Source organism: Clarias gariepinus, chromosome 19 (assembly GCF_024256425.1).
Source record: "Clarias gariepinus isolate MV-2021 ecotype Netherlands chromosome 19, CGAR_prim_01v2, whole genome shotgun sequence".
NCBI classification, from domain to species: Eukaryota; Metazoa; Chordata; class Actinopteri; order Siluriformes; family Clariidae; genus Clarias; species Clarias gariepinus.
Window position 1 is genome coordinate 8998146 of NC_071118.1, and position 22699 is coordinate 9020844.

The window sequence follows — 22699 nt, forward strand, 5'->3', positions numbered from 1 at the left end:
TAACTAATGAGGGTGCTATCTGTTGATATATGTAGGATTGCATATAACTGTACCAACACATGACCAAAAGGTGGCGGTGTTTGGTGGTGTTTAACAAGGGAATGTTTTTTTTTCTTCTCTCTCTCTCTGCACTTAGCTTATAAAGAGCGGTGTATCTGTTCGTGTTGTTAATAAACTACGCCGGTAAGGGCTAAAGATGAATGTATATATATATATATATATATATATATATATATATATATATATATATATATATATATGGGCCCAGGCAATGGCGAACATGTGTGACAGCAAGACGTTTATTTGCTAGCACGCCAAGAAGTAGCTAGTTAGCTAAAAGTAATAGTTAGTTAAGCAGCAAGAGAACCGGAAAAAAAGGAAGTTAAGCTGAGCTACATGCACAGAAAGCCATGACGAACAGGAGAAAGACCAAGTGGACCACATTTGACGGAAGAGCAGAGGAGTATGAGCTCTATGAAAAAAGGATGTTGTGCTGCATGCACAGTGTAGGCCTGAAGCAGACAATCCTGAACAAACCCGCTGCACCTCTGACGGTGGAGGAACAGGCCCAAGAGGACATGCTTAATGCGGAAACATATTGCGCGCTGGCACCATTACTCGACAATACAAGCTTGGGACTGATATTTAGAGACACTGAAGACAAAAGCAGAGAGAGTCTCAGAGTGTTACAAGAACACTACATTGTTAAAGGTAGGCCCCGGATTGTCTCCCTGTACATAACACTTACCTCTCTGAAGAAAACGGACACAGAGACTGTAACCGAATACATTATCAGAGCAGAGCAAATAATTACAGTGCTCAAGGTGCAGGTGAAGCACCAAGTGAAGGACTGATGATGGCGATGGTTATGGGGGGATTACCCGAAAAGTACAAGCAGTTCACATTGATGGTTACACATGATTCAGTGAATATGAAGTCGGGAGAGTTCAAAGCTAAGTTGCGAAACTTTGAGGCCTCGGAAGATTCAGACTCAATCACAGATGAAGCGGGAGAGAGGGTCCTGAAGGCCCAGGCGGCGCCAACGAGAAGGACGCACACACGACGGATTTAGTGTGCTGGCAATGCCGAGAAAAGGGCCACCTGAAAAAAAACTGCACAAAGAAAGCTTGGTGTAGTTTCTGCAAAATCACAGGTCACAGATAAAGCATGCAGAAAGAAAGAATGTGCACAAGGCTCTCGATGCGTGTGTGCCCAAGATAGCGGCCGTGGTGAGGACAGCCATAAAGCTAGTCGTGTGCGAGATGGCGTGCGGGCAGCCGCGGGAAGAGAAGACTTCGCGTTCGGAGTGCAGGCAGAAGAGGCCAGCCCGTCAGGGCAACAGCTACCGATCCAGAGAAAAGTGCTGCTTGTAGACGCGGGCGCGTCATCCCGCATTATCAATGACAGGAGCCGATTCAAGAACTTTGACAGCACCTTCAAGCCCGAGAGGCACAGCATGGAGCTGGCAGATGGGAAGCGCACAGGTATGCTTTATCGACAGCAAGGGGGGTCGGTGTACAGTGACGTTAAAAAACGCCCTTTACATCCCTTCCTTCCCACAAGAACTTTTCTCAGTTAAGAGTGCCACCACTAATGGTGCCAAGGTGTTCTTTGATAAAGGTAAAAATGTTCTTGTAGTGCCTGGTGGAGCAAGGTTTAACATTCATGTATGTAAGAGAATGTATTACTTGCAAACTGAGTATGATGATGTCATGCGCCAGCCTGATCAGCCGAGTACATCCAGGGCATGATTTCACCTAAGAAAGTCCCGCCTCCCTAATCAATTACCTTTGCACACCTGCAACCCATCAGCAATCCACCTCTGCCTTTAAAAGAGAGCTTAGAAGTTCATTCAGTGCCGAAGTATCTTACTTGCGCGCCTCTCGTCTCGTCTGTCTGTGATTTTCTTGTTTGGATTCCACTACGTGTATGACCTCACCTGTTACTCGACTTTGAACTTGGATCGCGCTACTGGATTTCGTCTCTCTCGCTGCTGGATAACTGTTACCGACCCTGCCTGTCCCTTCGACCTCGACTCACGCTGTTTCCCGCAACCTGCGTGCGCTTGCGAGCACTTGCGAGCACTTCCGCGTTCGCGGACATCGCACAAGAGTGTTTTCGTCGATATCCACATTCACTCTCGGACGAATTCCCACTTCAAACATCGGGCGCCGCGATCACGCATACTCTGCCTTAGTCAAGGACTCACGCTCTACTTCCGGGGTTGTGGAATTCCCCCCACGTCACCGACACGCCTCCCCTCTGTCACAGGGGATTTCCCCATTCATTCTGCTCATTCACATGCGCAGCCTCTCTCCCTTCTGCTCCTGCCACATAGTGAAAGATCCTTTGTGCCTTTCTGTTAACAAAGCTGTTAGTCTGCAATTGGGTTCACTTCCGTTCAGTCACGTCCCTGACAGATGAAGGTGATGTGTGTAATGTCAGCCATGATATCCAAACATGGCATGAGATCATGGGCTATTGTAATTACTAAGATCTTAAAATTACAGGAAGTAACAGCACATTAAAGGTGCAAAGTGTAGGCCTGATAAAGAATGTAGTGTATGCATCAGGTGTGGACTCGAGTCATGTGACTTGGACTCGAGTCAGACTCGAGTCATGAATTTGATGACTTTAGACTCGACTTGACAAAATATAAAAAGACTTGCAACTCGACTTGGACTTTAACATAAATAACTCGGACTTTCACTTGGACTTGTGCCTATTGACTTGTAAAGACTTGCTACTTCCCATAAAAAGCCCAAAGATAAAAAGTATGTTAACACGGTCCGCTCTATCTCTGTTTATGGGTCTGTGCGCATGTGTGTGACAGAGCGCATGCGCGCATTCGGCACGACATCCAATCAAAGTACCGTAGATTCTTTTGATTCGACAGCGTCCAACGTGACAACAACGTGCACGCGCCAGTTCGCGAAATGATACCGAAGGTGGTTTCGTTTGGCTATAAAAAATTGGCTATATGCGCGGACCACTGAGCTTCTACAGAACGCAGTAAAGGCCAAAAAGGAAATTGTTAGCGTTTTTTAATTCCCTGACGAACTCTAGCCATCAGGATGTGTTTCTCTTGTTTATATTTAATCACTGCTATACACTACCCATGATTTGCTGATTTCTTTCATATGCAGTTTGGGTTTATTCAAATAATGTGACCTAGTGAATTGACATCACACGGATAAAATGCTAATTAACTCGCATAATAATAATAATAATAATAATAATAATTATTATTATTATTATTATTATTATTACTATTATATAATATTTATTTATAATAATACTTAATATTATTAATATTATAATATATAATATTTTATTATATAATAATAATAATTATTATTATTTTTATTATTATTATTAATTTATATATAATAATAATAATTATTACTATTATTAATGTCTTGAGACTGTATCTGATGGGTCTCTATTTTGGCATTATGGTTTTGCTGAAAAGGCATATTTGCCTTTTGAGTGACTCAGCCGAGGTTCATCATTCTAAATATGTCCAAGATAACAAGGGAAACACATCCTGTTGGCTAGAGTTTGTCAGGGACACTAACTGTCCTTTTTATTCTTTACCGCGCTCTGTAGAATCTCAGTGGTCCGCGCATAACCCTTCGCGGGCGAGCCTTCTCCTAAATGCGCGTTCCCTGTGCCCTTTTCACGGGGGTGGGACTAAAAAAACGCATCCTGATGGGGGAACCAACTTCGACACAGCACCGGATTGTTTGTATGAGGTAGCCTACGTTAGGGTATCACACAAGGTAGGGAGCAAAGTTCTTTAATGTTATGTGAAGAAAACAACTTTATTGTTTGTATGAAGTAGCCTACTTCATTGAGAATATGTGCTACCATTTTACATTGCTACTAGCATTTACTAACATTTGTATTTTTATGTATCTGAGCAATGTTCTTTCATAAAAAAAGGTTTGTTTAATAAATACAGATCTTACAACCATACATAATCTGTATACATTTTATTTTTCTGCTAAAAAGACTTGAAAAGACTCGAAAGTCAAACCGTAGGACTTTGGACTTGACTTGAGACTTGTTGGCTTTGACTTGGGACTTGACTCGGGACTTGCCTGTCTTGACTCGGGACTTGACTCGGGACTTGAGGGCAATGAATTGAGACTTACTTGTGACTTGCCAAACAATGACTTTGTCCCACCCCTGGTATGCATAGAGGGTAAGTTTACTCAAACAAGAAACAGAGAGCCCACCGACAAAGTAAAGACACCACTTGAGCTGGTAAACACGGATCTAGCTGGTCCATTAAGCAATGGATCAATAGTTTTAAGTATATGCAATCTTTCACAGATGTATGTACAGGGCCAGTGTTTGTTTACTTTCTCAAAGCAAAGAGTGATTTAGTTCAGGCATCTGAGAAGTTCTTGGCAGATGTAGCGCCTTATGGCACTGTAAAATGCATACGGTCAGATAACGGGACTAAGTTCACCAATAAAGATATTCAGACACTACTGAGACAGAATAAAATCAAACACGAGATGTCTTGTCCCTACTCGCCACACCAGAACAGGATAGCAGAGAGGGAGGGATGCACTCTTTTTGAAATGGCAAGGTGTAAACTCATTGATACATGGGCTGCCCAAAAGCCTTTGGCATTATGCCATTCAGCAAGCTGCCTACACCAGAAATCACCAGCCAGACTAAATTAGGAAGAAAAAAAAATGACAATTTGCGAGAGTGAGAGTCAGACTAAGGAGCTAGAACTGGATCCCATAGTAAAAAGTGAAGATAGACAAACACCACAGTCTAGTACGCTCAACACTGATATACAGACTGATGGTCCACAGTCGCTAGAGGGTGATGCCACAGGCCCCAAACAGAGGAAATATCCCATCAGAGAGCGTATACCTCCAGGGTATCTGAAGGATTATAGCCAGGAATATAGTGATGAGGATGACAGCACACTTACTAGTATCGACTATTGCTACCAGGCTGTTTGTGGTATTCCACTAACTTTTCAGGAGGCTATGACATCAGCTGAGCTAAAGAAGTGGAAGAGAGCAATGGATGAGGAAATTCAGTCTTTAGAGGACAACCAGATCTTCACCTTTATCTCAAGGGTACTGCAGACAAACAGCTCTGTTTCAGAAAGAGTGACGACGAGGGTTTAGGCCTTGTAGCATACAGTGACACAGATTTGGGGACAGACACCAGTGACAGGCATAGCATGAGTGGTTATTGTGTAAGTATGGCATTGGTCTTTGAAAAACCAAAAAGCAACCCACATTAGCCCTGTCAACATACAAAGCCGAATACATGGCTCTAGCTCTAACAATACAGAAGTGTATTTATTTGTAGCAATTGCTGAAAGGTATAGATACCTATGTGTACATGAAAACAGTTGTTTATGAGGACAACCTGGGGACTATTGCACTTGTTAGGAACCCTGTGTCCAAGCAAAGATGTAAACATGTGGACATTAAATATCACTTTATTAGGTCCACCATAAGGGACGAGAAGATGGCAAGTGCTTACTGTCCTACATGGTTGCAGACGCTATGACCAAGCCTATCTCCAAACTTAATTTAGTTTCCTGATTGTAGGCTACTTTATAATCTGATAGTGTTAACTATGCGAATGTCCTGATGCATGAATATGCCAACATATTTTTATTATAGTAAATATTATTTTATGAACACAAAGGGGCTTATGGCTTTTCATCATGTTTTTTTGCTGTTTTTGTCCAGCATTGTCATAATTATTTTATCCATTATTTGACCATGGCTGGGAATAAGAGCTGGAATGTGATTGTGAATTTATGACTGAAATTAATAAAGCTGTTCTTTGCTGTGTGGAAACCCGCGGCTCGTACTTTCACTTTACAAAAGGCAGCGTTTTGATCAAAAGGCTGCTAATCGTGCGCGATTTATTGATAAAAATGCAGACATTCTCGGCCAGAAATGCACCAAAGACAAATACATGTACTGTATATAGGCTATTCGCGTTGTTTTCGCACGGAGAGACTGTGTGCACGTGCACGGAGAGTTTGTGTGTGTCGACGCGTGCTTCACATATACTGTAGGTTGATATACAGGTCAATCTGCATTTGAAAAAGTCAACCAGAATTTCTCTCTCTCTCTCTCTCTCTCTATACTGTATATATATATATATATATATATATATATATATATATATATATATATAGAGAGAGAGAGAGAGAGAGAGGTGTTTTGCTGGTGAAAAACATTTTAGGCAGAGACATCTGCTCTGTCTTTGTTTTAAAACCTCCAATTCTGCTCCCCCATCAGCAAAACCGGTTTGATAACTTCACACCTATCATGAATGAAAGGTCAGACAAGGCATAACTGGGGGTTGTGTGGGTGTGCTTCACCTTGAAGTGCGCTGTCGCGTTGTATTCAAAGAATAGACTAAAACTAAATCATGTTTGCTTCAGCATTGGAAACAATATTGTATTAGGCTAACTTTATTAAAGATTATACACTTTTGTATTCTTTGTAAAATTTGTCTATTTGCACACACGCGGACATCTTTAAATTTGAACAGAAAATAATAGTGGGCTGGTAGGAACGTTATTTTTCCTATAACTTAAACGGCTAAATAAAGGTAAATATTCACAATAACTTAATAGTTGCATTTGCTTTACATTTGAGCACTCATGTGTAAATAGCTTTTTCATTGCATATATACTACTATATCATATATTTGTGTCTAATACTGTTTTATTCATATTTTACAACATTATATGGCGTCTGTAATTTACTTGCGGTTGTACTTTTAAAATGTAACCGACGTATCTACAGTATAAGCATATTTACCTACTTCAGCAGTAAATGAGGAACTTGGTCGTTGCAAGTTATCGCAAACGCTTGATTGCAGTTATTGCTGCTAAGGGTGGCCCAACCAATTATTAGGTTTAGGGGGCAATTACTTTTTCACACAGGGCCATGTAGATTTTGAGTCTTTTTTTCTCCCTTAATAACGTAAACCTTAATTTAAAAACTGAATTTTGTGTTCAATTATGTTATCTTTGACTAATAGTTAACGGTTTTTGATGAGCAGAAACATTTAAGTATGACAAACATGCAAAAGAATAAGAAATCAGGAAGGGTGCAAATTGTTTTTCACACGACTGTATTTGGCGCCCTACAAACAAGCAACATTTCTGGCTCTCACAGACCTGTAACTTCTTTATGAGGCTCCTCTATCCTTTTCTCATTACCTGTATTAATGGCATCTGTTTGAACTCATTATCAGTAGGGATGGGAATTGATAAGATTTTTACGATTCCAATTCCATTTTCGATTCTGCTTAACGATTCGATTCTTTATCGATTCCCTTATCGATTTTCATTTGGAAGAATGCTGGGTTGAGAACTGTTAGTCCGGAGCGGATCGAAAACGCAACATTCTTTTATAGTTATTGCATGCTGTGTGTGCAAATGTTTTTGCATGTTAGTGGTATGTCCTCCCTTTGAGGAAATATCTACGCTGCAAGTATTGCAAGTTGCCCTATTTTCATGTTTTTTGGTAAAATACAACCAGACGTTTGAGCGTTTGTTCCGCTTAGGCGCCATGCTTACTATTGAGTGAGCATAAGCTACGCAACATGCGTAAGTTACGCAATGCGCGTGATGACGTCATTAGTGCCCACTGGAATCGTTAAGGGAATTATCCTTATCTCTTATCTCTTATCCTCTTATCTCAACAAGAACCGGTTTTCAATTCCCATCCCTAGTTATCAGTATAAAAGACACCTGTGCACAACCTCAAACAGTCACACACCAAACTCCACTATGGCCAAGACCAAAGAACTGTCAAAGGACACTAGAAACAAAATTGTAGACTTGTACCAGGCTGGGAAGACTGAATCCTGAACCCCTGCTTAAGCCAGTACATGTCCAGGCCCGTCTGAAGTTTGCTAGAGAGCATTTGGATGATTCAGAAGAGAATTGGGAGAATGTGATATGGTCAGATGAAACCAAAATAGAACTTTTTGATAAAAACTCGTCAAACGTCGTGTTTGGAGAGGAAAGAATGCTGACTTGCAGCCAAAGAATACCATATCTACTGTAAAACATGGGGGTGGTAACATTATGCTTTGGGGCTGTTTTTCTGCAAAGTGAAAACATTTTGAGTGAAAACCTCCTTCTATCAGCAAGAGCATTGAAGATGAAATGTGGTTGGGTGCCTCAGCATGACAATGATCCCAAACATACTGCCCGGGCAACAAAAGAGTGGCTTCATAAGAAGCATTTCAAGGTCCTGGAGTGGCCTAGCCAGTCTCCAGATCTCAACCCCATGGGAAGGGAGTTGAAAGGTCATGTTGCCCAGCGATAGCCCCTAAGCATTACTGCTCTAGAGGAGATCTGCATGGAGAAATGGGCCAAAATACCAGCAATAGTATGTGAAAACCTTGTGAAAACTTACAAAAAACTTTCACCTTTGTCACTGCCAGAACAGGGTATCTAACAGTGTCTTAAGAAAAAAAATTGTTATTGACAAAATACTTATTTTCCACCATAATTTGCAAATAAATTCTTTAAAAATCCTACAATGTAATTTAATTTCTTTATTTTGCCTCTCATAGTTACAGTACCTATGATGATAGGTGGACATCATGTTGATGATGGACTACAAAGACATTTCCATGTCCTGCACCTGTGACTGCATACAATGAGCACATGGGGGGCTTTGATCTCTCCGATCAGCTGTTACAATAATACATTGCACAGCACAAAATAATTAAGTGGTACAGAACCATTTTTCTACACTTCTTGGACATTGCTGCCATCAATGCCATTCACTGTGCATAAAGAACGTCTTGGGTTACTTTGCTGTAACCCTGTTCCCTGAAAAAGCGGGAACGAGATGCTGCATGAAAGCACTATGGAATCATCTTTCTGTGTTGCCGGTTGTAAAGCATGTGTGTATGAAACGCCAAATTTTTGCATATACAGTATAATCTCGGTCAGATGATGTCATTTGATAAAGTGCACCTGCAGGTTATAAATAGGAGTGGACCAGAACATTGCTCAGATTAATTTTGTCCGAAAGGACGTTCAGTCACGCAAGCAGTGCGGCATTGGAGTGCAGCATCTCGTTCCCGCTTTTTCAGGGAACAGGGTTACAGCAAAGTAACACGCTACACTCGATACTGTGTGAAAACGCTATGGGAACGAGAATACCAACGCCGCCGCACTGCAAGTGTCTGGACCCCCAAGGTTGTGTAGCGTGTGCGCACAAAGGCCAAGGAGGTCTCAGAACTAGCTCTGGGAGGCTGACTCGAGGACCCTTGAGCCGAGAGTAGCATGAACTTTACAGACTATAAAATCTGACAAATGTGTGCAAAGAGGATCAACCTGCCACATCACACACTTGCTGCAGGGGGACACCTTTTGCCAGCGCAATAGATAAGGCAATCCCCCTGGTCGAATAAGCCCTGATTCCTAGAGGCAAACTGAGACCATGCACCTAATAGGATAGGGCAATAGCATCTCTCACCCAATGTGAGAGCTATCACCACAACATTTGTCTGGTGGCGTCCCCCCCTTTGTGGCCCCCATAGCATATGAAAAACTGGCTAGTGCGATGGACGTGAATCTGAAGAGCACGTACTGGTCAGAGTGAGTAAAGTCTTTCCTGCTTCAGAGCTGTAAAAGGTGGAGGACAGAATGCTTCAAGAACAACTGGGTGCATGGTTGAGAATGTTACTTTCGGAAGATAGTTCAGGTGAGGATGCAGAATAGCTTTGACTAGCCCAGGGGCAAAGTCTAGGCAGGATGGGGAGACTGACAAAGCCTGCAGATCTCCAATTCTCTTCAAAGAAGTAACGGCCATGAGAAAAACCATCTTGAGAGTCAGAAAACTGACTGGTGCTGACTCTAGTGGTTCGAAAGGGGTGTCAATCAGACCTTCAAGCACAATAGATAAGTCCCAAGAAGAGACAGTGGCTCTAGTGGGTGGCCTTAAAGGTCCTACACATCCCATTTTTCATTAAATGTTAATATGATCTTTAGGGTCCTAATGAAAAGTGTGTATTATACGTTAATTAAAAATTCAAAAGGATTGTGTAAAAAAACCACTACTTTTACCTGGTAAAAACTAGCTCTGTTCTCAGCAACCTGTTTCAGTACATGCTAATTTAAATGCTCATGACCTCTGCTGAGCCCGCCCAAACGCAGTGCTTTGTGGGTAATGCAGTCCAAACTGGAAAACGCTGAAATATGGAGCCTGAGCCTGTTTTCTTCAGTCGTTTTTGGTTTGATTTAAGTACGGAACCTACGCAGAAGTTTGTGATATCGCCTGACAACGCAGAAATTAAAAGAATGGACATGCATCGACTCGATTTGTCTTTCTCATCACTGCATGGGCATGAATTAACGGGCTGTTGCGCTGTCGCGAGCAACAACAACATAAAGCGGAGAAGCTTACCGAGAGAGATACGGACGCAATGTGTTTACTGATGTGTTTACATGACTTCTTAATCTTCGACAGACATCGTTATAAACCATCTAACGTAACAAAGGTAAGCATAATATAGTTTTCCGACTACCCACACAGTTTGCAACTAGACAATCACCTTAATGCATTGTTTATTAAAAACAGGCGGTTAGGAATTATATAGAGACTGATGTACATAGAGAAGAAGCCATAACCACGTTTTATCAGAGTATAAGTTAACTTACACTTCGCATTCATCGTGATTATTAGAAAAGGCGATCTGCAAAGAGTCATAGTAAAAGGAATTACACTCACTGAGCCTGGTGAAGATGAAGCAGGAACACGAAGCGTTAGTACAGATCCATTTTTTAGGAGCAGCTTTGACCCACGTTTATAAAGCAGTCTGGTGAAAAATGATTATCGCAAACATGAACGCATTTAGGTAAATCGGCGGGGACGTTAGCTTTAAAAACTAAATTCAGCCACTGCGTCCTCAGTGGCTCAGATACCTAACCCTAGGTAGGTACCCTAGGTCACTAACCCTAGGTAGTGAATGACGACTGCTGTGTTCGCTATTACACCCAACAACTGTACACAACACTCGCTTAGGCGCCATTTTGCTCCAGCGGCGAAAAACAATGGCCGACAGCTTCTTCTCACTTGGGGCGGGTCTTTGCTAAAACACCAGTGTCAATCAACTAGTGTAGGAGCGGCCTCTTGTGGTGTGGCGTCACATCGACAGGCGTTTGTGATTGGCCTGATTTCAGAAGGGGCATGTTATTGTAATAAATGAAAAGAAAACCACTGGGCGGCTTTTTATCATCGTAGAGTGGTTGTGTATGCACTCTCCTAATACACAGTTCAGTCCAAACAGCTTAAAAAAGTGCATGTAGGCCTGTATGACCCCTTTAACTGTTTACAGTAGCTTCACGGATAAAACGGGCAACTAAAGGGTGCTTACCCACAGAAACCCCATCAATCAGAACATGGCAAGCCGAAATAGCAGATACGTATGTTCTGAGAGTACTAGGGCATAAGCCCGAGGACAATTTTTCTTGCAGAAACTCCAGCACTGAAACAATTCAGCAGTGTACTGAGTCTACATGTTTCGCCATGTACCAATCTTCAAATACATTCCATTTGAAGGCATAAGTTCTTCTAGTGAAGGGAGCCCTAGCACTTAGAAGAGTTTCAATTACGCTGGCTGAAAGACCAGCACCTCTTAGTTGGTCCCTTTCGAGAAGATGGCCTCTTCAGCTCCCTTGGGATGGACGGCCATCTAAGACCGCACCCCAGCCCGTAAGGGAAGCGTCTGTTGTTAGCATTTTGCGACGACAAGACGGACCTAGAGTGAGACTCAAAGTCAGAAACCGAAGTCTGAACCACATAGAGAGGGTACGAAGCCCCTGGCACGTAATCCTTATTTGCCTTCGGGGATTGGCCCTTGAGTAAAATCCCCTGGCTCTCAGCCACAACTGAAATGCTCTCATGTGCAGGAGGCCCAAAGGTATCACCGTGGATGCAATATTTTCTCTTCTGAACAGGAAAGAGCATGCTTTTCGTGCCGTTGAGTCTCAGTCCTAAAGAACAGAGATAAGCTAGGACGACATCCCGATGTTGAAGCGCTAGCTTGTGAGACTGGGCCAAAATCATCTAGTCGTCCATGTAGTTGACAATATGGATGCCCCGGAGTCGCAAGGGAGCCAGGACTGCATCCATGCATTTTGTATATGTGCGGGGTGAAAGAGCTAGACCTAATGAAAGAACACGATACTGAGAAGCTTCGCCACCAAAAGCGAACCTCAGGAACTTCCTCTGTTGTGGCAAAATGTGAAAATATGCGTCCTTCGGATCTATTGTCACAAACCAATCTCCTGGTTGGATTTGCGAAACAATGATTTTGACAGTCAACATTTTGAACTGTACTTTTTGAGATAGCGGTTCAGCCCGCGAAGATCTAAAATTGGACGCAGCCCCCCGTCTTTCTTGAGAACCAAGAAATACTGACTGTAGTAGCCTGACTCTCTGTCTGGTAGGGTAACATGTTCTATGGCCCTTTTTCCTAGCAACATCTGCAATTCGAGAGTCAGCAGATGCGCCCTTTCCGGTTTCATGGAAGTGGAGACCACTCCGTTAAAAAGAGTAGGGCGATGTGCGAACTGGATCCTGTAACCTTTCTCTACAGTCCTTAGTACCCAAGGAGATATACATGGCAGTAGCTTCTACGCTGTCAGTTTCTCCGTAAGGGGGAACAAGTTCTAGCACTTTGGGTAGACGGGGGGGATGTTAGAAGTTGGGCATCCTGAGCTACGACAGGAAATGACCAAAGAGCTAACCTCATGTTAAAGACCGGTGTTCCCCAAAACACCAGTGGGGATGCCAGGGCGAGCACTTTATTCTTAAAAGGAATTCTATGCGCCCCTCCTCGGGGGGAGCCACCCCCACGGTCCTAGGCGCATAAGCCTCAGGACTTCTTTTTAGTAAAGAAGACAGTGTGCCGGTTCGACCTCTTTGAGGCGCCTTGCGAAGGGCGGCGAGCCGTACCCCAGTCTTTACGAGAGGATGTGCGGCTGCTAACGCTCTCGTTCTGCGCACCTCATCTGGCAAAAGTTGAACCTGGTCGAGACTGGGTGGCCAACAGTCCTGATTTTTGAACACGGCGGGGAAGAAATTTTCAGAAGGCCTGTTCATATAATCTCGCCTCCCTAAACCTGGTGGAGACAGAATTAACAGTGTCGTCAAACAGGCCATAGGGTGAGATAGGGGCATCAAGGAGGAACGCACGATCCTTATCCTTGATGCCGGTAAGATTTAGCCACAGGTGCCTCTCCGCGAAGAGACAGGTCTGTAGCTCAGCATAATTCTAAAAACGCCCTATCATTCACAGTCCCGCCAGTGCTCAAGTCTTTTAGCAGACCTGAAAAGAAAAGCCTGAAAAGCTTTTCCCACCAGGGCAGATGAGGGCAAAAGTAGGCGCCTCTTCCAGATCTGCGCGCGAAGCACCTTTATGAGAAAACTGTTTACTAAAGTTGAGCAATGTGTGTAGGACATAGGAGATTGGATGTTAACTTATTTCCTTCTGCTTAATCCTAATAAGACAGATGTTTTAGTCATAGGACCACAAGCAGCTAGAAGTAAGCTTTCTAAACACACTGTGATTTTAAATTTCTGTTCCATCAAGTGCAACAGTAAAAGACCTTGGTGTGATTATAGATTCCAGCCTATCATTTAAAGCACATGTAGATAATATTACCGGGATAGCATTCTTTCATCTCAGAAATATTGCCAAGATAAGAAATATATTGTCACCAAATGATGCAGAAAAACTACTTCATGCTTTTAACACATCTAGGTTCGATTATTGTAACGCCTTACTGTCTAGTTGTTTAACAAGGTGCTTAAACAAGCTTTAATTAGTCCAGAATGCAGCAGCGAGAGTCCTCACTCGAACCAGAAGATACAAGCACATCACTCCTATCTTATCCACATTGCATTGGCTTCCTGTGAAAATTTGCATCAATTTTAAAATACTACTCTTGACATATAAAGCATTAAATGGTCTCGCGGCGCAGTATCTGAGTGAACTGCTAGTGTCTTACAATCCGCCTACTTGGATCAAAGGATGCAGGCTGCTTGTCAGTACCACGTATTACTAAAACTACAGCTGGGGGCAGAGCTTTTTCTTACAAAGTCCCAAAGTTATGGAATAGTCTTCCAATTAATGTTCGGGACTCAGACACAGTCTCAGTGTTTAAGGCTAGGCTAAAAACCTATTTATTTAGCCAAGCATTTTTGTAAATAGATTAGCCTTAGGTAAAGGAGCAGATCTGGGGGACTCATGGACGTAGAGTTTTAGGTGAACTGGTATGTTTAGATGCTGTCTTCCCCACTCTCATTGATCACTTAGGTTTGTTGACGGTGAGGTGATTGGTTGCTTTACATCTTGGAAGCCTTCATGTCTGTGTTTCCTTCTGGCTCTCCCTTTTTAGTTATGCTGTCATAGTTAGTCTTGCCGGAGTCCCTGCTTGCACTTTGAACTAAATATACATTCACCTTATACATTGTTTGACTGTGACCATAACTTACTGCCATCTCTCCATCTCTTTTGCTCTCTCCTCTTCTGCTCTCTCCTCTCTCTCCCTCCCTCTCTCCCTTTTTCTCTACCTATCCCTGTCGAGCTATACATGTTGCTCCTGAGCAGCCCTCTGGACCTATCTAATTCGTCCTGGAGTCCTGCTTCTGGTTGAAGATCTTATCACATCGATGCCCCGTGTGGTCTGCCTGGGATGCGTATAGTGACTGGGGATGGCTCCACTTTTCCATGAAGGTGGTTCTGTCCTCGACTGATGCAGACAGTTGTTCTCTGAGGACCTGTGACTTTAGTTGCTCAATAGTTAGGACTGGAATTTTTTACAGCCTCCAGGAACAAACTGGACTTTAATCTATCACAACTCCTCTTATACTGAACTTTCAGTCTCGCATAATATTATGCACATCAATCCCTGCTATCTGTTTTCACCCAGATGAGGATGGGTTCCCTGTTGAGTCTGGGTCCTCTCAAGGTTTCTTCCTATTACCATCTCAGGGAGTTTTTTCCTTGCCACTGTCGCCGTCGTCCTCGGCTTGCTCATCAGGGACAATCATATAATTTTGATTCATACACATTCACATTTAATATAAACTTAATTCTTTTCATTGTGTAAAGCTGCTTTGTGACAAAGTAAATTGTTAAAAGCGCTATACAAATAAAATTGAATTGAAAATTGAATTTATGGGGAGGAGGTCACAGTGCTCAGTCTCCTTGAAGCCCAAGAAGAGCGTGATCTTCACCCAAACACTGGAAACAAAAAGTGTGGAGATCGCCCTCCGAAAGAGGTCTATCACACGGAAGCACACATCTCGCTTGAAACTCAGCCATCTTATCGGTGAGTTAAACACTTTTTTTTTTTTTTTGCTACTACACACATACACAAACACAATGCGGTCCTGAAGACAAAAAGATCTGAGGAATGTTCCGGTTCACTCCTATTTATAACCTGCAGGTGCACTTCATCAGATGACGTCACCTGACAGAAATTATATATGCCAAAATTTGGCGTGTTTGATACACACATGCTTCACAACTGGCAACACAGAAAGATGTTCCCATAGCGTTTTCACACAGCATCGAGTGTAGCTTTTTGAAAGGAAACTATATGGTAACCTGTCACATGAAGAGTTTATGGAACAACTTATCAAAGAGCTTTGTGGTGTCTCACAGGAAGTAGCACCAAAACAGACAAGTAGTGATCATGTACCAGTTCCAGGAGCTACTGTAAGTTGACCTAAGATGCCATAGATGTTGCGACTTGTCCTTGTCTTCAGTTAAACAGAAACTGCTTTCAGGAGTTGCACAGGGATGTGTGACTGTAGAAACAATACACACATTTCATCTTGTACTGTTTCTGTTTGACTGTTACTGATATAATCAAAATCTGTGCACACGTGTACTGTTTACTATAAACTATACTGTGACCACCTGTGTGTGCATAAAACATCTTTTATTTTGTGTTTGTATGCATGTGTGTGCGCGCATGTAAAGCGAAAAAAAAAAGTCTCATTAGAGAAGTTTAAGATCGATTTTCATTTTCTCCCTGGGTCAGCATGCGCATAATTTGACACCATGCCCCTTCACATACACACACACCCCTCCTCTCACCTTCACACAACTCCCCTCCTCCTCGTGCCTTCACAAACACACAAACACACACACACACATGCTCTACACATAAGCACTGCTCTGTCGCAATTCTTTTCAGGTAAAGTGCAGGTTAATTAGTTTTTTATTTTTACTTTACAGCAGTGATTCCGTTTGCGTCCGCTCATGCGATAGTCTTAGGCGATGTTCCTTGATTCTTTCTGAACTTTTTTCAATAAAACAGTCTTTCCATTAGTGTGTGTGTGTGAGAGAGAAAGAGAGAGAGAGAGAGAGCGAGAGAGAGAGACTCAAATAAGAGAGGAGGAAGTGTTACTCTGTAAGACGAGAAGAGGGGAGGGGCTGATTCCTCCTCCCTTCCTGCCTCACACACATACACAAACACACATGCAGCGCCTATGCGCATAAGTGGAAACACTTCATTTATTTTTACTTTTTTAAGGCAAAGTGCAGGTTAATTTGTTTTTTGTTATTTTATATTTGTATAAACTTTTTGTGTATTTATTTTTTTGGGCTGTGAAACAAAAAAAAATGAGTTTCCATTATTTCTTATAGGGAAATTCGTAAGAAATTTCTTAGATTTCTTTGATTTACAAGTGTTTCGAAACATGAGCCCATTTCCAGAACGAATTGTGCTCGTAATCCAAGGTTCCACTGTATGCAGGAATCAAACCTAGGTAGCTATGTGGTAGACTATGACAATATTAACTGTTTGTATGGACATTTGTACAAACAGTATAATACATTCAACTTATATGATTAGCTTCTTAACACTATTGTTCTAGTTACATTTTGATTGCTATTATAAATATATTTTTTTTATTTCAAACATAATAATGATTAATAAAAAAATATGAATCTTTAAATAAAAACATATTTGAATGAATGAATGAATAAATAAATAAAGAAAGAAAGAAAGAAATAATACATTTAAATTGCAATTTACAATGTACTTATAAATATTTATATCAGGTGTAAATGGTAATTACTAAGTGACTCATTTAATGAATTAATTTAAATCTTTTATTATTAATTTATTACATGTTTATTTAAAACTGTCACATAGCTTTGACTTGAATAAAAAAAAAATATGTGTACATTTTTCTTGAACCGTAACTGAAAGATTAAACAGTAAGAAGCTGTAGCTGATAGCCCAAAGCAAGCGACTTGAGCTGATCAGCATTAGAGCCCAGCCACTGAGTTGATAGGTGACTTTGACAGATTTTCTTTTATCAACTTAATTTATGGTGTGTCGAAATAGTATCTCCGAAATAAGTATATTATGTCACATACAGTAGCTTTGACTTTTATTCCAAATAATAATAAGTGTACATATTATAATACAATACAAAATATTGCATACGTGTATTGAGCCATTAATTAAAATTAGGTCAAAAAGTAAATTAATATATAGTGTGCTCATATGTGGCTTCCAAACTTGGAAAAGCATTAAGATAATCCCTAAACACACTGTATACTGTATATAAGCACATACTTTATATTACTTCTTGTTTTAAATCAGCTAATGGTTAAAATACTTTTTTATGTTTAATTTTACTGTGCATCAACGTTTCTGCAGACTACAGTTATAAGATTTGGACAGTATTAGGTTGTAATTGGCTATGCGCAAATTGAATAAAATTGATATTTAAATTTTAAATGATATGATTAAAAAGTTGAGTTTGAAAGTTGAGTTACGATGATTATAATTTAAACATATAATTTAAATAAATAAATCTTCACTTTAGTCCCTTTGGCGTAAGAATGTGTAAGTTATTTCATCTGCATGCAAACAATCAGTGTGTTTTTAAACAAAACACATAGAGAAGTTGTGTATTAGAGACCTGAATCAAAACTCACAATATTCTGAGACTTCTTTATATTTCTATTTTATATAGTAATTTATATTTCTTCTTTCTATTCTAAATTACAAAGTAGGTGCTCATGACCATTTATTCTGTATTTTCACCATTACATTATACAACAGTAAATATGACTTTAAACAGGTTGCAGTATCCTTATGCATCAAAATAACTTCTATAATTCAGTGTACATTCACGTTAGACCTGCATTTGCCTGTGGCACAACAAAAGTAGTACACGAATAAGGGTCGCAGAGCATCATCTCTCAGTCCATAGATGAGTGGGCTTAGGCAGCGTGGCAGGACCACCAGAAACACATAGCTAAGATAACGCAGTTCCAAGTAGAGGATGCTGCTGCCAGTCATTGCTGCAGCTCGATCTATAAGGCTAAAAAAAAAAGAGATGAGGCACAGACCCAGCTGAATGAGATGCAGCCCTATAGTTTTGTGAGCTTTTGAAGCAGAGTCTTTTTTAGAGGAAATAGATCTGGTTGTGATTAAAACTTTGACATATGTAAAAAGCATGATCACAGACACAGAAACAAAGTAGAAAATGTTGAAGTTCTGAAAAGCATCCAGCTGCCACTGCCTTATGAAAATCCTTTCTCTTGTGCAAAATATTGGTGAAGTTAAAAATTTAGGATCTGTCACTACTACATAAAGCAAATCAACCGTAAATTGCATTAGACCCATAAACCAAATAATTCCAATGGCAATAAAAATTCTTCTCTGAGTGGCTATTTCAGCATGTCTTAGAGGAAAGCTTATGGCCACATAACGCTCTAGTGACATTAAAGCCAGGTTTAAAGGTGCATTATTGAAAGTTGTACTTGAAACAAAAACTAAAAAAGCACAGACATACATGACTATCGTGAGATAGGCATAACATAAAACATACAACAAAGAGGTAACTAAGAGCAGAAATGAATCATTGATAAGCATGTGATTAAACAAAATGTATCGTGGAGTGTCTTTAAAAACAGGCTTGCTCCAAAGAGTGTAGATCATGATGCCATTTAAATAGATAAAGAACAAGGACATTAACATTGCAAAAGTAGCTTTTGGTATTCCACCCTCAAGCACTGTAATCTGATATATTTGCTGATGTATAAGCAATCCCTCAGGTGTGCTTTCATTAGTATCTGGCATAATATTATACAAAATAGAACCATATAATTTTTGCAGATATGATGAAAAACAGGGGACAAAACTTTACAAATCACCAAATCACCTCCACAAAACACCACTTTTATATGCCCAGCTCTGAAGAGTAAAGTAGTTGTGCACTGAGGGTTGTAATAGGCACTTAATGAGCCCCAGAGAGAGAGAAATGATGATGAAATATTGCAGAGCGTAATAACAAATCTTATGTTTATACCTTCCTGGAAAATTATTAGTTAGTTTCTATGTATTTATGTGATGCATTTCATAGACAAATTAAATTGTTTATGAAAAGGTTTATGAAATGTATGTCATTGCACTCTAAAAAATAAAACTGTGCTGTACTCAATTTTTTTGGTGAAACATTTTTACACTTAAAAATATTGAGTAAATATAAAAAAAAATATAAAAATCATGTAAAATATACTTCATGAGTTGAGTACAATCCAGTAAAAAAATTAAGTAGACCTGAATAACTATATTTAGTACAATGATGTACAAAATTAAGTAAATGTAATAAAAAAATCAGAAGTTAATGCAAAGTGAAAATGAGTAAAATAATTGAGTAGATATAATTAAAATGGAAGGTAGAATATACTGAAAATTATACTATTATTTAACAAACAAATGTGCTACATTTACTAAATGTTTTAACTGAATGAAAAAAAAAAACAATACAAACATTACCATTTTAATTAAACATTTATTTGCCAAATTTGACAAGACATGAAGTCTAAACTCAACCTGGTTTACATGCAAATGACATGTAACAAGATCATAAACAGAGAGCTGTATTTATCTTATTAGTAAACAGTTTCAGAAACAATACTTCTGCCACAAGTATTATACAGTTAACACATGGAAAGTAGACTTTTGTATTAGAATCTAATGAGTCACATTTTACATCTGAAAGATTGCACACCTTCACACTTCAGTTTCCTGCAAACTGTGGGATCCATACAAATGTGTGTGCAGACCTTCTTAAATCTTAAAGAAGCAATGACAGTCTAAATGAACACAGGACACTAAATATCCATGACCAACAGTACCATGCTTCACTCGATAATGATCGAAATTTCTTTTGATGATGCGACAAACGCACACAGTTTACACCGCCATCCCATAATGCTGGCACCTAAAAAAGAACAATAGTATACAAGTAAGTACAAGTGTGACTGTTAATATAAAGTCTACCAGACTGGTAAAATAGTACTTCCGTTTAAATACATACTTTTTGGACTAATATACATCATCACACTGATCTACGAGTGGTGTTTAAGTCAAAGCGGGACTTGTGATGAAAATTCTCTAAAACGAAGACGTAAAACTGATTTGATTTTACGTAGCCCATTGCTGGTAAAATTCTGGTGAACATTCCAGTGGAATGCTTTTACACAAAACGGACTGCTTTGATCACCAAAGGCATTTTGCTCTTACAGAACAATGCACAACCTCATACATAGAAAAAAAAAATAGAGAGAGAAATAAAGGGGGTGTTCTGTTATTCTGCACAATCAATGGTCCCGCTTTGACTTGAACGTCCCTTGTACATGTTTTTGTCCCTTGTATAAAAATGTTTTTATAAAAAACTTTATTTATGCATGACTATCAACTATATAAATTTTTTACCTTGGTAATGGAAAATCTAGTATACTCGAGTGGAAAACTTGTATAGTCTAGACTTATTAAAGTTAAAGTGAAATATTTCAAGCCTTGTTTTAATTTCTATATTTGATTCAATGGTTACACATTTAATGCTTCTGTAACATTTAAAAAGATGACATTTACCCCCTTTTTTTTCCTCCATTCAACTTCTCTCCATTTTCTGTATCTCTTTCACGTGTTGAGGCTGTGAAAGAGATATAGAAAATATATAACATGTTTCACACAAGCACACAAAATCAATCTGTTTTAGTTTTTTTTACTTACATATCAGAACATACATAACATTGTAAATATAAATATTAAAATTTTATATTACTTTCTCCCAATTCTAATTCTGAGAAAAATGTTGTTTTTTCACTAAGTCTTTATATTTCATAGCTGTAGTTACTAGTACAGTACTTAGCACTTTTATTTTATAACATTTGCTGCTGCGTGCACAGTGTTTAATCATGTTAAAAATACTCATATACAGTAACGTATAAAACAGTGCCAGAACCTGGACACTGCACCTCATTTCTGCTGTTTAAACCTGCTTTGGTCCACATTTCCTGCTTAAAGTGTCGGAGTGACCGAGCAGACTCGCGGTTTAGTGTGTGAGGTGGACCGGTACACATGCGGTAATAATTTGAACATGCTAGTTTTATATCCTCGCCACAATGGCGGTAGGCTGCGCAAAATCACTGCATTTGGCGGAAAAATTTAAATATTGCGGCACAACCGCGGCCGGTTACACCGAGAAACCCGGACATGCACGAGCTGCTGCTCGGTGCTCCTTTTACGCCACACTTTAAGTGTCTGTGTTAACCGCGCTTTAGCTGAGCAGTTTGGTGGTTAGAACAAACAAGCTAAATCACAATGAACCCCAGGACTGGCCTGTTGCTAGCTATCGTTAGCTCTGGAGCTCGGCTGTGACAGGATTCAGAACAGTAACTCACACCCTATAAAGGGATGTGTGCAGGCAGACAGAGTCATTATTACAGTAACTTGTGTTAGCTGTTTACTCACCAGGATTTATAAGGAATGTTCCAGAGTGTTCCAGGTGCTTCATGTCCATCCTCACAGCCTTCTTGTCTCTGATGTTACACCAGATTTCCAATGAGCACTTGCACAGGGCAATTTACTCAATTATTTAAGTTTTTGTTGTTAAACATAAAGAATATTGAGTTGGAATGAGTGATAATTGTAGTTCTTGAAACTAATCAGTACAATTACTCCATTAACAGATATTTTAATTGAAATGTATGAAAAAATATTAAGTGCATGTTAAAAATATAATTAAGTTAGTCAAATGCTGATTTTCACTAGTGAAGTAAACTTAAATTATAGTGTAAATTTAATACAAAATTAATAGTTGTTTTTTTAGGCATTTATTTTGATTTGTCTAACTCAAACAATCATGTATGTGACTTTTAGAGATTTTATTAAGGTAACATAACCTTTTTATAACTGTGAAATTTACAAGGCCACAGAATCATTTTTTAGAGTGTGTTTAACCTGCATTAGGCCTGCAACGCCTGCCATCCCCTCCCAGAGATCCTTCCTATCCCAGTGTTCCCTGATATTCGAACTTCAAGCCTCCACCTTCTCTCCAGAAAGATCCCGGGTGGCCCACATTATCACTCCCCTCACCGGTAAGGCCCGGGAGTGGAGCACAGCTCTCTGGGACACTCACGACCCATGTTGTGATACTTTTGAGGCCTTTTCTGGAGAGATGAAGAGGGTCTTCGACCGATCTCACGTCGGCAGGGAGGCCGGAGCCAAACTTATACACCTCCGCCAAGAATCACGCTCCCCCTATGACTATGCCATCGAGTTTCAGACCTTAACCGCCTCAAGTGAATGGAATGACAGAGTCCTAGCAGACGTCTT

At 40.1% G+C, this 22699-nt stretch overlaps 1 protein-coding gene across 1 annotated transcript; it reads right to left on the bottom strand.

Annotated features, from left to right (window-relative positions):
• Nucleotides 1-18187: 18187 nt before the first annotated feature.
• LOC128507847 (odorant receptor 131-2-like) lies at nucleotides 18188-19165 on the bottom strand. Its single transcript, XM_053478973.1, has one exon. The coding sequence runs from the start codon at nucleotides 19151-19153 to the stop codon at nucleotides 18188-18190; it is 966 nt and encodes a 321-aa protein (XP_053334948.1). The 5' UTR covers nucleotides 19154-19165.
• Between the last annotated feature and the right edge of the window lie 3534 nt (nucleotides 19166-22699).